This window comes from Brassica oleracea, chromosome C5, assembly GCF_000695525.1.
Source record: "Brassica oleracea var. oleracea cultivar TO1000 chromosome C5, BOL, whole genome shotgun sequence".
Lineage (NCBI taxonomy): Eukaryota > Viridiplantae > Streptophyta > Magnoliopsida > Brassicales > Brassicaceae > Brassica > Brassica oleracea.
In genome coordinates, this window is record NC_027752.1 from 6,643,935 (window position 1) to 6,661,610 (window position 17,676).

At 32.2% G+C, this 17,676-nt stretch overlaps 2 protein-coding genes and 1 pseudogene across 2 annotated transcripts; all 3 read left to right on the top strand.

Annotated features, from left to right (window-relative positions):
* Positions 1 to 4,793: 4,793 nt before the first annotated feature.
* Positions 4,794 to 7,058, top strand: LOC106294192 (annotated as a pseudogene).
* A 907-nt stretch (positions 7,059 to 7,965) lies between these two features.
* On the top strand, positions 7,966 to 10,897 carry LOC106343171 (plant UBX domain-containing protein 7). The gene is made up of 10 exons (XM_013782319.1): positions 7,966 to 8,061; positions 8,176 to 8,303; positions 8,719 to 8,846; positions 8,945 to 9,049; positions 9,258 to 9,480; positions 9,558 to 9,635; positions 9,724 to 9,792; positions 9,877 to 10,126; positions 10,197 to 10,474; positions 10,573 to 10,897. Exons 2-10 carry the CDS (start codon positions 8,202 to 8,204, stop codon positions 10,738 to 10,740), a joined length of 1,401 nt encoding a protein of 466 aa, XP_013637773.1. The 5' UTR covers positions 7,966 to 8,061; positions 8,176 to 8,201; the 3' UTR covers positions 10,741 to 10,897.
* Positions 10,898 to 13,085: 2,188 nt separating this feature from the next.
* Positions 13,086 to 15,191, top strand: LOC106294039 (protein indeterminate-domain 6, chloroplastic-like). The gene is given in 3 exon segments (XM_013729653.1): positions 13,086 to 13,284; positions 13,521 to 13,934; positions 14,402 to 15,191. Coding segments are annotated over 3 exon segments (1,371 nt in total). The 5' UTR covers positions 13,086 to 13,112; the 3' UTR covers positions 15,187 to 15,191.
* The last annotated feature ends 2,485 nt before the right edge of the window (positions 15,192 to 17,676 follow it).

Below are 17,676 nucleotides of genomic sequence, written 5' to 3' on the forward strand. Positions count from 1 at the left end.
AAAACAAATCTTGAATATATATATATATACATATATACAAGATATTTGATTATTTCCCCTTCATTTTCTACTCTTGCATCACTGTAACATTTTAATCAAAAGGAAACTGAGTAAAGTATCCGAATTAGGTTTAGATTATGGAGTATGGCCTGCGTTGACCACGCGATATATATAGTTCAATATACATATTAAAATGGTTACGCAAAATTTTGAAAATTGACTTTTGACTTTGGAAAAGTAGCGAGAGCATCTTTGATAGGCTAGTGTTTTGAGGAATTGTCCATACCATAACCATAAGTGGTGACGAGGTTGCTTCTTAACTTGTTCTTCTTTGCCTTCCTCTTTTGGGAAGACAGTTTGGAGCTTACTAGACGAACATAATTGAATTGACCTTTTCATACAAACAATTAAAAATGAACGTTCGAGACAAACACATTCATATATATGTACTACGCATCTGTTCTATACATTTGTGGTGGCCACACATGGTGTGAAATTAATGGTCCTAGGTTTCCACCGTGACATGTATCATGTCACATGATATCTCCTTTTTATCCCTTCTACGGTTTTTTGACGTTAAGTTCTAATGAAATGTAAGAAATTATCAAAAGAAAAGCAAAATCATGTACTCCCTCCGTTCCTAAAAGATCCATGTTATAGTTTTTTCACACTTATTAAAAAAACATTTAAAATTGTATTTTTCAATACATTGTTTTCCTTAATTAGCTATTTTCAATAACTTTTAACCAATGAAATTTTATTAAACACAATTGTATTTTTTGAAAAGTACATTTTTTCATTAATTAATGCCTTGAAAATGTAAAAAATGTATTTTTTTAAAAAAAAAAAATTTCTAAAAAATAGATCTATAAAGAACAGAGGGAGTATAAAACAAAGAATTTAGAGTCTACATGTCATGTAAATTCTTTAACGTATCATCAAAGTTTAATTCATGATGTTAATAAAACAAGAAAGTTATTAATCGAAACCCCTTAAAATACTAAGACACAATTTCGTTTGGATACAAATATTATGATGTTTTTATGCTTGATCTATGTCTACCGTCGTCCGTACACATATTAGCGATCCAAACAAAATTACTGATCGATGAATAAAATTTTGATCCTAATCATAAACATGGGTATAGTGATCAGGAAATGTTGTATTTTATAATGATGGATGTGGAATTGTACACTGTAATAGTTAGTTTCCCTTTAAGAGATTAAGGGAAATCATATGAATAGCGACGGTACATATATATCAACATGATCTGTTTTAACGCAACTGACCTTGTCTTGCTATTTACAGCACTACAAATTGACAACTCAGGGGCATCGCAAGTCTCATTAACCAAACAATAGTTATACGTCAATCCCAATTATATTTGCTAAATAAAAAATTACCATCCGTCGGTGACGTCAATCCCAATTATATTGGAAAAATTGTCGATATAGAACAACTAAAGTAAGGTATTGTCCCTTACAATAAAATCAACTTTTGTCACTTTTGGACATTCACTACTCTTTTTGTATATAAAAATTCATATCAATTTTTTTTAAATGCAAAAAAATCTGAAAAAATAGTAGTATATTTGATGTAGATAAGCAACTGCATATAAGAAAAATATATTTGGATTCAAAAAATGTTTGAATAGTAATTTCAAAAATGGAGTAAATGTGTTAGAAAATCAGATCTACCATCTACGGAGGTTTAGAATATATAATCTAACAAAGACATAGTGATCTACCAACCGTAGAATGCGCAATACACCGAAAACATTAACAACTACTAGGGAAGAATATAAAATCCTCATTCCCTCTATGCTCTACATAACTGGTAGATTTGATGTGCTACAAAAATTAATTAATCTACTAAGGTAGGAAATGCATTATTCGAATTGTCTTTTTGTCTACGTTGGTGGTATACAATATTCTACCAGACCTTCTAATTTCTAAACAGATAGAATGCAAATTCTACCTAATAAAATTACAAAATCCAAAAATATAGCCAATAATGGTTAGGAAATATTCAGTAAATGTTTTTTATTTCCTTTTTTATTTTTTTTTCCTAAAATCTAGTCTTCTTCTTCAACATAGCACGATTTCTGAAATTAAACGTGGAAGTTCTTCATCATTTTTTAGTTCTTCCAATCTTTTTTCATTCTAAAATATGAAGATTAACATCTATGCTTCATGTGGTTTGGGGAAATCATCGATGAACAATGGATGGGGATTTCTTGTTGATGAAGAAAAAGGAGGCAAGTTACTTACTTTGGACACAAGTTCAAGCTTTGAAAACCTAAAGGTTATGGTGTGTGAAGACTTTGGAATTGATGTAAACATGGTCAATATAGAGCTGAGTTATTTACCTTCCAATTTGATCAATAGCATCAACTCACCACCCGTTATCATCACCAGTGATCGGCAAGTTAGAAATTTTCTTACATATGTAAAGAACAAAGCTTCGACGCAGTTGTGTGTGAGTACTCAAGCCCCTAACATAGCGGAAGAAGGTACTGAGTCGCCTAACAGAGAGGAAGAGCCTATGGAGTCTGACGATTCAGGTGATATGGAGTCTGGCGATGCAGCTGATATGGATTCAGAAGAAGATATTGAGGTACCTGACAGTGAAGATGACAAAAAGTGTGACAAAGAGAAGATCAATGAAGATAGTGTTCGCTTCTCTTTGGACGATTTCAACCTCTCCGACAGACTTAGACGGCCAGCTCAAGACGGTGGCGACGGCGAACGAAATCGCATCTTCTTCAATTGAGAAAGGAGTTGGAGACGACGACACAATTGTTTTTTTTTTTTTAAACTTTTACTCCTCTTACTTTCTATTTCATTAAAGTAAAAATTTTTTTTTATGGTAACTACATTTTAAAGAAAATGACAAAATAGGGTATTCACTATTGTTTATTCTATAGAGACAAAGATTTATGATTTGATAATAAGGGGACAAATCTATAGTTGTTTTGTTCCTTATCGGTAATTTTCCCAATTATATTTGCTAAATAAAAAATTACCATTCGTCGGTGTTGAGGCTTATTTTGTTAGTATGGCTATAAACTGTTTTTCTAATTAAAAACTTCGGATCATTAGTGTTCTTCAAATTTTGACTTTGATTTTTTTGGTAGTCAATTATTCCTTTCAAACTAATTGCACTAAATAATTGCTGGTTAGAGGTCTTCAGACCCAAATTTCAACCTACATTATTATAAGATTAAACAAAACTATAATCGCTAACTAGACCATCTCCAATGTATTTCCTTATTTTTTTTTCTAAAATAGGAGAACTCTATAATACAGATGAATTTGTTTCCAGTGTATTTTTTTATTTCTTCTTCTAAAAAGAAATATTCTTGATATATTCTTTTCTAATTTTACAAATAGTACATTTTATTTGTGAAAGTTGAAAACCAACCCAATTAAATTTAACATTCATAAAATTATGATATTATTTACACTAAATATTTTTATAGAAACTATTATGTAAATAAAAGTATGATTATATATTTATATAAATAGTACATTTTTACTAAAAATATTTATTTTGGTTATAATTGTTAAAGTAAAAAGTTAAATGATCATTTTGTGAATAAAAAAATTATGTCTCTATTATAGATGAATGCTACTTTTTCTTCTAAATATAGATGTGAAAATAGCAATCTCTATTTTAGAGGAAGAAATAGAGTAGAGTTGGAGTAATTTTACCTTTAAATGCTATTATAGAGGCAAATATAGAGATATGTTGGAGATGCTATGATGTTCTCTTTTCTTTCTTCCTCCATTACTTATTTTCATTTATAATTTACCCAATTTTGGATTGTGTAGATGAAACCTCTTGGGGCTTGTAACACTCGACATCTCAAATATCATTTTTGATCAATATTCCCTAACAAGAAAAGATAATCAGTTTTTTTTTATAAACAAAAAGGAAAGAAGAAAATTCACTTTTCTGTTTTACGTGCGGAATAGAGAGACCGAGACCAAGTTATGATGCGATTTTTCTCTAAGGTTCGTGTTGATGATGATGAGCATCATCCTAATAATTCTCGATCTGTCAAACACAACTTACTCCAACATTCTAGGATCAATCGTGCTCAAACGCATTGTCTATAGGATCCAATCATCCATTAGAACCGCCATTGCTCATGAGTCGGGATGAGAGATTCCATGGCTGGCATTTGAGGCTCTAGCAAATAGTAGTGACTTGATCAACTTTCTTGTCTCTTCACCAAAAAAAAAGGCAGGCCTTTATAAAAGACATCTCGTCGCTTTCTCAGATAGGCCAATTTTTTTTGTGTATATAACGTTTTGTTAAGATTAGCATATATAACGTTTTGTATTTAACACAAATGATTGAAAATTTGCGTAACATGCATGCAAATGCGATCGTTTCAAAAAAAAATATTTCGATTATTTGTTATTGTATTTGTCTTTGTTACACCAAATTTGATTATTTCGGACAATGAGATATTCGATTGAAGTTAAAACAGAGCGGGCCTCATGGATATGGGCCAACAAATATATCATGGAATATACTTTTACCTCGTAAAAAAGGAAAGCATCTCTGTTTCGCCTATGAGAGAATGCGCGACCAATAAGTAAAACAGAGCAGAGACCAAGTTTGAATCAAAACACCTGTCTTCTTCTTCAATCGCTCTTTCAATTGAAGATTAGTTTTATTCTAATGCGATTGGAATGATTTGATACTCTCTGTGTGGTTGATCGTCGCACAGAGGAGGAGGAGAATCTGCTTCAGTGTTCGTTTCTGAAACCTCTCAGCTTCATCACAAGTTTGAGTTTTGAGAAGAAACCTGCCTCCAACGTAAACCCTAGATTTAGATGGGATTAGGAAGGCAGAGATTCTCCCTCCGACTTTAGCTTCTTTGATAACTTTGAGATGGTTTCTTCACATCTCTCCGCTGACGTGATGAGCCTTGTGGATACATTGCCTTTTCTTGCTAAAACCCTTGCAGTTGCTAAAACTGCTGTTGCTCCTTGGAAAGGATCAAAATTCTATTGCAGGTGGGCTTTTTTTTGTTCATCTTATTTTTATGTTTTCAATGTCTCTAATTTATACATGTAATGATCGTGTATACCTGTGGTTTCGAACTCCAGACTAGAACAAACCACTTCAGGTCCCTTGGTGTGTCCCATTCACTAAAGAAGGTCTTACAATGAGACGGTCCTCTCGGATTCTACAAGTATGTTTCATAACTCTTATTATGTTTGCGCTCGCTGACTTTCTTGAGCTCTTGAAGAGGAAACGGGGCGAGTGTTATTCGGATTATCCCTTCCTTTAGGTTCTGGTCCCGTTGTTGATCTTGTGGCGGGCTCAGCCGCAGGTGGAACTGCAGTTTTGTGCACGTATCCCCTCGATTTAGCTCGTACTAAGCTAGCTTACCAGGTGACTGAATTTGATTATCTTGAGCTTCTATTGTTGGTTAACTGGGAATGACAAATATTTTTTTAGTTTCTCTCCTGATCGCTGTTATTATTGTGTGTATAAAGGTTTCTGACAGGACAGAGTTTCCGAGGTGGTACCAATGGCTTTTACCGCCAACCTCCATATTCAGGCATTAGAGAGGTGTTTAGACCATGATTATCAGGTGAAACCCAAAATGGGTTTCTAAATTTTTTTTTTTTTTCTATCTTATCTGATTTATTAAAAAAAATAAATAAATGGTTCCGCGGGCCGCCACGTGTCGTGGGGCCCGCAAAACAGTACAAGAATCACTCAAACATCGATCTTTAACTGGCACTTTTGGTTACCGATTTTTATGTTTTCGTGGTTTTCCTAAGAAACTGCTAAAAGCCTTCGATACACGTGTCCTTACAATGGCTTACAAAGAAGGGGGACCACGTGGGTTATATCTGAGGCATAACTAAAAGTTGCTTGCATTATTGTTTAAACTGTACTATTTCAAGTTGGCGGAGGCAGCCACTTCGTCGATACTTACTCTGTTCTTAAATATAACGTGTTTAGGTAGAAACACACATATTAAAAAACTATTTTTTTATCTAAAAAATATCATTAAAACTATAAATTAATGGTGTTTAACCAATTACAAAATAGACTATTAAAATATGATTGGGTAAACAATTTTTAATAAAGTAAAAATTACCTAGAAAATTGAAAACGTCTTATATATTAGAACATCAAAATTCGGTAAAACATCATACTTTTAAGAACAAAGGGAGTAGTTATTAGACGTTAGGAGCAAGGCAACACCAACTCTATAAGAAATTTATTAGTCTAAACTGTTGATTCAGCTTAACAAAATGACTCTTGAACTTTTTATTTATTTATGTGTGTGCGCATTGAATATATTCTATAATTTGGATTTGAAGATGATAATAAAGATTTGGACTTTCCTGTGTGTGTTTCGCAGGGCCAACGCTGACCGGCATACTTCCATACGCGGGGCTTAAGTTCTACATATACGAAGAACTGAAAAGACATGTTCCTGAAGAGCATCAAAACTCTGTTCGAATGCATCTACCTTGTGGTGCTTAGCTGGTTTATTTGGCCAGACCTTGACTTACCCATTAGATGTTGTCAGGAGACAAATGCAGGTTAAAATAATAATAATAATCAAACTAGAAACAAGATTCAAACTTTGCAATAATTTTTCCAAATCTATATGGTTTCTCGTGTGACAACAGGTGGAGAATCTGCTGCCTATGACGGGTGATGGCAGCAACAAACGTTACAAGAACACGATTGTTCGAACTCAGGGTTGGAGGCAGTTGTTTGCTGGTCTAAGCATCAACTACATTAAGGTAAATCCGATACAAAGTTTTCAATTTTCAAAGTGTTTTAATAAGAGAATAGCTCCAAAAAATCTGAATCTGTTTCCACTGATTTGTGTTTGTGTTTGTTAGATTGTTCCATCGGTTGCAATAGGATTCGCTGTGTATGAGTCAATGAAGTCATGGTTGCGGATTCCACCTCGAGAGAGATCAAAACCAGCATAAGGGCTTTGTTCATTGGTACACTCATAGAGCAGAGAACACAGAAGATAACACAGTTCTTTTTACTTTCTCAGGCAAATTGGCCCCTTATTTTTTATTTTTTTTAACTTTGTAGTGATAATATTCTTTGGATAAATGAAGCAAAAGTTTATAAATTTGTTAACAAACGCACATATATACAAAAAGGTTTGATTTATATGCTGTGCAGCCGTTTAAAAGATTTCACTTTTGTTCGCTTTGAACTCTTTCTTTATGTTACTTGGTTTGAACTCTCCCTCTCTTTCGTAAAGTTACATATTAAAAAAAAAAAATTTGTTTCAAAAAAAATCTATTTTTACATTTTCAATGTATGTTTATTAACTAATTACAAATTTCAGAAAACTTAATTACACTTATTGAATTTTTATTGGTTTAAAATTATAGAAAAATAAAATCACCAAAAATGCAAATTTAATGTGTGTTTATTAAAATGTGTTAAAAACCTAAAATATGTAAGGTTTTGAAACGGATAGAATATTAATTATAATTACTTAAAACTTTGTGATTATCTCTTTCTCATAATTTTAACCAATAAAAAATTAATAATTTTTTTTTTGAAATTTATAATTTAATTATTATAAATTGATAAAAATAGATTAAAAATATAAAAATATCTTTTGAATTTTTTTTTTTATAAAAAATATGCATCTTGGTGAAAGGGAATGAGTATGAAAATTTTAAACTTAAATAGTAATGGAGGTATTAGTTATACTACAAGTTAATGATATGATTAAAGACTAATAATGTGGGACAATGCCTTAAAATGAACTTGATAGTTACATTTAATGATGGGCCAATTTCACATGCGTGTTTGCGTTTGGGAAATGTCACAAACAACCCCCCCACTTACCGTGAAAAAATAACTTTACTTGTAAGGCTAAAATCGTCTTTTCAGGTGACAAATACGAGATAGAGAGAGATATATATGCGTGTAAATAATATTGTTGGCAGTGAGAACAAATATCATCGGTGTATCTCTTTCCTTCTCCTCCGGCAGGCTTCGACTCTACAGATTCATCTCCGTAGAAAGTCCGATTCTTTGGTAATAGATTCATTGGGTATTTCTTATTTTCTCCAGATCATTCGAAAAAAAATCGCCTTTTTTGGTGTTTCTCACATATTTAGATGTTTTTTTTTTTTAATTCTTCTTCTTCAGGGTTTGTTTGTCGGAGTTGAGCAGCAATGGAGGGAATGCTCTCTTCGACTGAGCAGGAGAGATTAGTCTCCTCTTTCCTTGAGATCGCTGTCGGGCAGACATCTGAAACTGCTCGCCAGTTCTTAGAGGTTCGTAGATTTTGTCTGTTTCTAGTCAACTGATGTGATTGGTCTGAGTGAGCTTACCCTTGATTGAGTTTCTGATTTCAGCTTAGGGCTTTAGATAATATCGAAAGACTGACACTTTTGGGATGTCGAGTTTGAAACCCTAGATTGGAACGCAGATTGTTCGTTTTTGTTTGTAATATGATCTCTGCGATGGAGATTAGATTGAGTTTTATCTCTGTGGTGTTACGATCTGGCATTGTGATTGAGAGTTTATGTTTTCTTTTTAGCTGCTTTATAGTTTTTTTGTCTGGAACTTATTTTGTTTTTGACTGATTGGTTGGTGACTCACCACGCTTCTGTTGATTTTATAGTTTGTTTTGCTTCTCTACACTTGTGTAAGAACTACTAACATTAGGATGATTTTGTTCTATGAAAGGCAACAAGCTGGAAACTTGAGGAAGCTATCCAGCTTTTCTACGTGGGAGGCGAAGTTGGTGTTCTTCCATCTGGTGGTACACACACTCAGCCAACGGTCGACGATCCCATGGCTGCACAGTCTTGGGGGTATGAATCAATGCTATAATATTCGTTTTTTTTTGTTTGTAAAGTTTTATTCTTTTTGGTTTGTTGAACCTGATGGTTTTGATGTTTATGTTTAATAGGGCGGGTGAAACAGGAAATGAAAGGATGCAGAACGAGGTAGATGAAGTGCGTGCTCCTTTACCTGTTGTGAGGGAGACTCTTTATGGTGACTCTATGTATTATGGGTTAGTCTCTCCTTTTTTTTCACCCTCACTACTTAGGATCTTAACTACTAAACAGAATCATGATTAATATCTAGATTAAGTTAATACTCTGCGAAATCAAAATCAGGTGGGCTCTGGTCAAAAAGACTTTGTCTTCCTGCTAGTTCCGTACCGTTTATGCTGATGGTATACTCTTTCTAAGTTCTAATTCACTTGCATTTGTGATTAGGGCTACGAGGGTGGGAAGCTCGCAGCGTGAACCAGCTTCTTTGATTGCTTTCCGTAACTTCAGCGAAGAACCAAAAAGCCCCGGAATTTGGGAGCCAGACGAGGGTGCTTCCTCTGCCTCAGGCTCAGCTTCTGCACCAGAGGCAGCATCAGCTCCTCGTGATAGCTTGGCCTCGTTGTACCGTCCTCCTTTCCATCTTATGTTGCACGGCTCCTTTGAACAGGTTCCTCTGCAAAGTTTCTCGCTTTTGCTAAATTGCTTGTCTGCTTTCTTTAATCTCTAGACCTCCTCTATTCACAGGCAAAAGCTACTTCATCTTCTCAAGATAAATGGCTTCTCGTCAACCTCCAATCTACCACGGAGTTTAGCTCTCACATGGTTACTCTCTAAAACTTCCTTAATGATTGTCACATCTAAGCTAAGCAAACTCAATCACTCACTTCCAATTTTTTTTTGTTTCTCAAAGCTAAATCGAGATACTTGGGCAAATGAAGCTGTTTCTCAGACTATCAAGGCCAACTTCATCTTCTGGCAGGTATTAATAGTATAGAATTGGTTAAACCGAAACTCTTCTTTTTACAGAATTGGTTTAAAGTCCTGCCTTTTTTCCGGTGCGAAGGTCTATGATGATACCACGGAAGGAAGGAAGGTTTGCACTTACTACAAGCTCGAATCCATTCCTGTGGTGCTTGTGATTGATCCCACCACTGGTCAAAAGATGAGAATGTGGTCTGGGATGGTCGAACCCGAGACCTTGCTAGAGGATTTGGTTCCGTTCATGGACGGTGGTCCTCGTGAGCACTTTGCTTCTCTCTCAAAGAAGCGGCCAAGAGGCAGCTTCTCATTGGCTCCTCATTCCAAACCCAAAGGTTTACTTAGTTTTAAAAAACTTTTCCGCAACTGATTTGGTCTTTTGAAACTGACTTGTTCCTCCTTTAGAGGTTGCTGCAAAAGATGAGGAAGAAGAAGAACTGCAACGAGCATTGGCTGCTTCCTTGGAAGACAACGACATGAAAGAATCTTCAGATGACAAATCAGCAATAACGCCTGAAGAAGAAGTAGCGGTTGAAGCTGTTACAACGACGGTGCTGCCAACGTTCCCACCTCTCCCGGAAGAACCAAAGGGAGGCGACCGCAGCGTTCAATGCAGAGTTGGGATCCGTTTACCCAACGGACAGAGAGTCCAGAGGAACTTCCTCAAGACAGACTCAATTCAGGTCTGCAAGTCCTCTTAAGAAACAAACATTGACTCTTAGTGTTCTGTTCATTTGTCTGAGGTTTTCTGAGATCTTGTTGCTGTCGTCTCCTATTGTAGCTTCTCTGGTCTTTCTGCTATTCTCAGCTTGAGGAATCAGAGAGGAAGAAGCCACTGAAGCTAACACAGGCGATTCCAGGTGAATCAAAGACGTTGGAGTATGAATCTAACTTAACCTTGGAGCAATCTGGTGTTGCCAATTCCATGATCTCTGCTACGTGGGAATGACAAATTCATATCTATTAAACTTATCCTATGTTGCTGTGTTTTAACTTTTAAGGTGTATTTAGATTTGTTCTTTTGAGAGAATGAAAAATTTGTGATATTTTATCTGCTACGAATTGAAAAAAAAAATATCTATCATCAGATTATTGCAGGTTTTAAATTTTGAGTCCTTAAAATATTTGAAATTTAATATTATAAAAATCTCAATTAATTTTGTTGGATTAATGATGTTTGTACTAAATGGTCACTATGAGCTTAAATATGATTCCGTCATCTGTTAACTTTGCTGGGTTAACTTTTTTTATATTATAATGGTCACTATGGTGCTTTTGTTAGATTCAATAATCATTTAAATCTATATACTTTAGTTAGATTAAGGATTTTTACACAAGAAAAAAGAAAGACTAAAAGGTCAATATCTTTTCATTTTGTTAGTCAAGAGTAAAAAAATTGTGTTATAACACATGTATATAATTAAGATTTTAGTTATCGTATAATAAATTGCTAGTGTTATACAATAAAGCACACTTGTAAGCTTGAAATTTAGATTACTTACATAACTTTTTTTTATCAGTAGTAAATTTGTAGAATAAAAATACAATACATATAAATGAACTAATATAAAATAATAAAAGATCAAAATTACATATGAATTAGTAATAAATATTTATTATGATATTAATAAGGTTTTAATAGAAAGTCAAAAATATTAACTTTGAATTAATCCAATAATATTACTGAAGAACACGTGTATGTATATGTAATGTGAAGAATATAATTATTTTAATGAAAATTATTATTTATATCCAATATATACATTTTCACATGTTAAATAAGATTGTAAATTTTAATAACACTTAATGTTATTATATAAATAAAGTATTGTAATCAATAGGATAATAATAGTTTTAACTTTTAAATGAATAGAGTCATAAATAGTAATTATTGAGTTAGCACTTTTATTACCATAAGCAAACTAGAACAACTAAGTATTAATGAGTCATAAATAGTAATAATTGGTATTTTGTTTTAACAAAAGTTAATGAGTTATAATATACTATTTTTGTTCAAACTGGTTTTCTTTATTTTCTTATTAAACATCATTTCTAAATGCCAAAGACATTTTGTATAGTTTAATTAGATTATTTTAGATAAAATTTAGTTATGCCAATTAAACCATTTGTGCATTATTTAAAAAATATCTCACACTTTTAATCATCTTTAACAAACTATATCAAATCATACATTTTGAATGGGTATGACACTAAATATTATGATTGAACAAAATTAGTAATATTTTCTTATTTAAAGTATAACCTTCAAGGTAGAAAAAAATATATAAGAAATAGTGAATGTTTTAGTTGGTTAAAAACAAAGAGATACGATTTAAATGAAGTGAAAGATTTTTTTTTAAAAAATTATACAATAAACTTCTTCTTAAATGGTTTAGAATTATAATTAACCAAATATTCTAAAACAGCTTTTTTTAAAACTATGATTTTAAAATTTTGATATTATGCTTCTATGAAAATTAAGTGAATTTAATACGATTTTATAATAGTTTAAGCAACAATATATATTTTTTTTATTTTATGACCAAAACGTTAAATACGTAAATTTAATAATTTGAAAATAAAATAATAATATTTTAATATGTCTTATACTTACAATAGCTAATTAATGATGGTCAAAATTACAATGGATAAGTCTGAACAGTGATTTCGATATCTACAACTAATTTTCAATAATTAATTACCTAACGGTTACAGAGTTGAAACGTATTAAAAATTAATTAATGTATTAAAGTCATTTTAGGAAAAGGTGAAATGGACAATGGCTATATATATTGAGATATTTTGCAAGATTCACTTCTAATTATTAAAGAGCAGAGCAACAGAGAAAGAGACAGAGATAGGATTTTTTGAGGTGTGTATTTTTGTACTTATAAATATAATTTGCCTAAGGCTTCTTCTTCTTCACCCTCAAACATTATCATCATCATCTACTTGGTGTCTTTCTTTGTCTCTAAACTTTAGCTATTTACTGACCTTTTCTTCTTGGTTTCTTTCTTTGCACCTCAACACTAGGAGTACAATAGAAAACAACTTATTATATGTCTTCTTTCAAAAAGTTACAAATGAATTCTAACTCTTTGGTATTATATTTGTTCTACTCGTAAATGTCTTCTAGTGGTTTTTTTTTCTCTTTTCATGTCGTCAATCTCTGTGGCGTGTTCATGTTCATCTAAATATTTGCTTTCGTTTTATTATGAATCATATTTCATTTCTACCTTCATTTTTTTTACAAATTATTTTACTAATGGATCTTTTTTTTAATGAATCTTTGTAGAATAAGCAAAAGCAAACCCTGAGAAGATGTCTTCATCGTACAACAATACAATTTCATCATCCTCCACTCAGTCTTTCCCCCTCTTAGCCATCGGGGCAAACAACTTTAACCGTGAAGAGACGGCGATGACAATGAATCAACGGCCCAACTCCGTTTCTCCACCACCCCGGAGACTAAGAAACAAACCAGGAAACCCAAGTAAATACCTCTTAATCTCTTATTAACATATGCTGTTATAAATGAAGTGTTCCAAATAACCTTTGACTTAATTCATTTTTTGTAGTTATTATCGATAATATAAGTATTAATATTATCATCATTTGACCAGATTATATTTTATATTGTTAGATATTTTTTACAAGAAGATTAGTCTATTCAATTACTTATATATCGTTGTCTCTTGGCTAATGGATTGTATTGTGGTGATTCATAAGGTCCAGATGCTGAAGTGATAGCCTTGACTCCCGAAGAGATAATGGCGACGAACAGGTTCCAATGTGAAGTATGCAAAAAACGATTTCAAAGAGAACAGAATCTCCAGCTTCACAAGAGAGGACACAACCTTCCATTTAACCTGAAACAAAAGTCTGACGAAGAAGTAAGGAGGAAGGTGTATGTTTGTCCGGAGCCCACGTGCGTCTACCATGATCCGTCACGTGCTCTCGGAGACCTCACAGGAATCAAGAAGCATTATTACCGGAAGCACGGTGAGAAGAAGTTTAAATGCGAGAAATGCGATAAGTGTTACGCTGTTGAATCTGATTGCAAAGCCCACTCTAAGATTTGTGGTACCAAAGAGTATCGATGTGTTTGTGATACCAAATTCTCTAGGTAATTAACTATATAACGTCTTTCTTGGTTCCATTCTATAACTTTTTTTTTCCTTTTGATAGTTTTGTTCATATTATGAATCATTTTGAATAAGAATCGGTTATACTAGTGTGATAAAAACATTAAAAACGTGTTGGTACTCATACATGTTATAGTCTATAGCCATTAACATTTGTTATTCCAAATTCAAATATATTTTTTACGGTGAATTGATAACATTGAGCTTATCTTAATTACATACTTCCTCTTTCAGATTATTTGTCGTTGTAGGACAAAATTTTTGTTTCAAAATAAATGTCGTTTTATAATTTCAATGCAAAATTGAATGATTTTATATTTCAATCTATTTTTCAGTTGGTTGAAATGTGGTTAAGTGTATTGGTAATGACGTTTTTATCTAGTAAATATACAAAATTAAATGTTTTTTTAATCTGTGTGCCGAAGTCTAAAACGACAAAAATCTTCTCGGAATATACCGAAGGAGTACTTCGTCGGGATATACATCGATCGATGCGTTTTTGTACATATACCCATCGATCGATCCGTTCAGGAAACCCTAACTTGAGCTTCACGGAAATGCTAGCAGCTGCTGGTGGAAATGATGGCAGTAGCAGACATGGCTTTTACGACGGTGCTTCTTCTGCCGTCTCTCACAACCATTTTGGTAACAACTCAAACATTGGGTTTGCCCCTCTAGCTCCAGGTCACAATCTGAACCGTTCATCGTCCCAAAAGTTTGAAGACATTTTTCCTCAGTCCACAAACCCTAACCATGTTCCTACTAATTTCCCCATGCAATACCCTTCGAACCAAGGACTGTTGGCACGGAACGACCAGAATCTCATGAACCAGCACGGTCTGATCAACAGCAACAACAACAATGACAACTTGTTCAATCCCGGATACTTTCAAGCCAACACTCAGAACCTCTCTGATCAGACAGGTGCTCCTCTTTTCAACCATGGTGACAACAACGTTCCTCCTGCTCTGCTTAGAGGGTCAAGTGTGGCCGCTAATAACTTCGGAGGCAATGGTAATGTAAACTTTCAAGGTCAAATGAACTCTCTAGCTGCGACAAGTGATCATCAAGGCAGGCCCGGTAGCAGCATTTTCGACGACCATCGTTTCGGAAACAATCTAAGCATGGGAGGCCCTGATAGGCGGACTTTGGACTTTCTTGGCGTTAATGATCGTGGTGGCCGTAATGAACCTCCTTTGGACCTTGACATCAAGTTTTCAGATCCAAATAATCCATTCGGAAATGTTTGAGAGGATCCTACACCTCCTATGTTCTTGATGGGTTTTTTGGAGATTTTATTTTTAAGCCTATTTAACTATTTATAAGTTAAAAAAAAATCTATAAGTAAAGAAAAAAACTGTATATAAGTATTTCTTTAAGTTGTTATTATTGATGTGATGGGAATCTCGAACCAGAGTTCCTTTGGTAAAATTTGGTTTCTTCAACCTATTGAGTGATCAATTCCCATTAATTATATATTTTTACTGGAAAGTAACTATTTTATTTGGTCTTCTTAAGATATAAATTTTAATATTATTTCATGACTGCAACATCTCCTAATGTATTAAAAGTGAAACATTTTTAATAAGTAATCTTAATGTGTAAATTATTCACAAGAATGACATTATATGTTGATGTGTCAGCAGAGAAGGTCTTCTCACGTCTTTAATATAAAAGATACTTCTCTTACTAAAGTACTTGGTGGTTGTCCGCAAATTCACGGATATAAATATTGTATGAAAATTTATATTATAGATATAATGCCATAAGTTTTGAATAATAATTAGAAATATAAAAAGATGATTTTAAACTCAAAATATTTTAAAATCTAAAAATTTTGTGTTATATTTATAGAAATGTGAGATTTAGTGATTATTCAATAATACTAATCTAAGTCGATAAAAATATTTATTGTGCATGATCTTAATCAAATGATTAACAAACTCACGATCACTGAACCAAAAAATCTATTTTAAAGCATTTTATAATCATAGCATTATCTTATTTATCACCTTATTTAATTTTGACGCAAAGTGATTTTCATTTGCAAAGTTTTCATAATTTTGATACAAAATAACGGATGAATATTTAGTAATAACAAATGCCGGTAGAATTACATATGCAATTATCACATTAATTTCTCCAACACATATTATACATCTTCTTCATATTTGTATCCGTCGGCCACTTCGTATTTGCTCTCATTATCATTTCTTTATTTTTATCACATTTAACATGCATTGCTTATGTCTTCCTAATTTTCTTACATATTTTTTGTTAAATATCTCTATTACTCTCTAAATAATAACACAAACCATACAATCAATAAATCAAAAACTCATCGTAGATTTTTTTCAGCCATCATATTACCTTATCTACTATATAATGATCTCTTGAATTAATCATAAAACATTTTATAATTGCAAAGTTCTCACATGTTTTGTCTTCTATGTACATTGCAATAATGACACATTTATACTGATATGTAACAACCACATGACTTTATTTTACTTGTAATTAAATAGAAAACATTTTTATATTGCAAATTTCTCTTCGTTCTCCAAATTTTCTAATTTTTTCTTATAAATAATTTTCAAATCCTCATAAAATGATTTTGTGAGTAATGATAATTAATTTTATAAATGGGTTTTAAATCTTTATAAATGACTTATAAAGCACATATGAACTTTTTTATACATTGCTAGTTATTATATACTTATATATGTATATAAATTTTATGTAAAATATAAAATTATTCTATTTATTTCTATACAAAAATTGTTCATTATATTATCTTATATATACATATAAATAATTGATCAAACATTATTCAACAATTAATTACCATAAATCATTATTTGTAATATCATTTAGACTATTTGACAAATGATATTAATTGATTCTAGACTTACCTTTAATTTTTAGATCCAATTAAAATAAATCAAAATAAAAATCATCAATCAATCAAATTATAACAATTTCTTAAGTATTCACTAGTGGATGACAAATAAACAAAATCAATTAAGTGATTTTTCATTTAATATATAGGAGGATTTTCATAATATGACATTGGACATAATTAAAATAATATCTTTTATTATAAGCACATTAACATATAATATAAAGGTTAATTTACGTTGTTGTCAAAAAGAAAATTGTTATAAACACGTTACTAAAAAAAAATTATTGCTGAGTCACGTAAATTAAATTATTGTGATTGTAATTCAACATTTTAACTAGGGCTGGGCAAATAAACCGAACCCGATCCGATAAAAATGAATCTGAACCGATCCGAACCCGACAAAATACCGAATGGATCCTGTTTTTTTTTGGTATTTGGGTTATGAGTATTATCCGAACCGAACCGAACCTAAATGGATATCCGATAGAATCCGGAACATTTAAAATCACAAAAAGAACTTCTAACAAATATGATCTTAATTCTTAATATGTATCCAAAATACTTTAAGATATTATTGAACTTCTAAAATAATTATCTATTATATGAAGGTTGATGGTGAAATGTGGCGGTTGAAGCCTGAAGTTTAGATTTTGGATTTGTTTTCATTGAATAATGTTTCTCAATTTCATGAGAACTTAGTTTTTGTTTTATAATTTCATTTATCTGGTTTTCTTTTTATCACTAACTACGTTTATCTTTCGCTTGATTTTGAATGATCATGTTTGATGTTTTTTCTTATTTTTGAATCGATTTTACTTATGTTTTGGCTATTTAAATA

Coding starts and splice junctions, on each gene's coding strand:
- LOC106343171 (XM_013782319.1), top strand. CDS start 8,202: ATGGAGGGAATGCTCTCTTCGACTGAGCAGGAGAGATTAGTCTCCTCT. Junction 9,636..9,723: donor CGGAGTTTAGCTCTCACATG/GTTACTCTCTAA, acceptor TGTTTCTCAAAG/CTAAATCGAGATACTTGGGC. Junction 9,793..9,876: donor CCAACTTCATCTTCTGGCAG/GTATTAATAGTA, acceptor TCCGGTGCGAAG/GTCTATGATGATACCACGGA.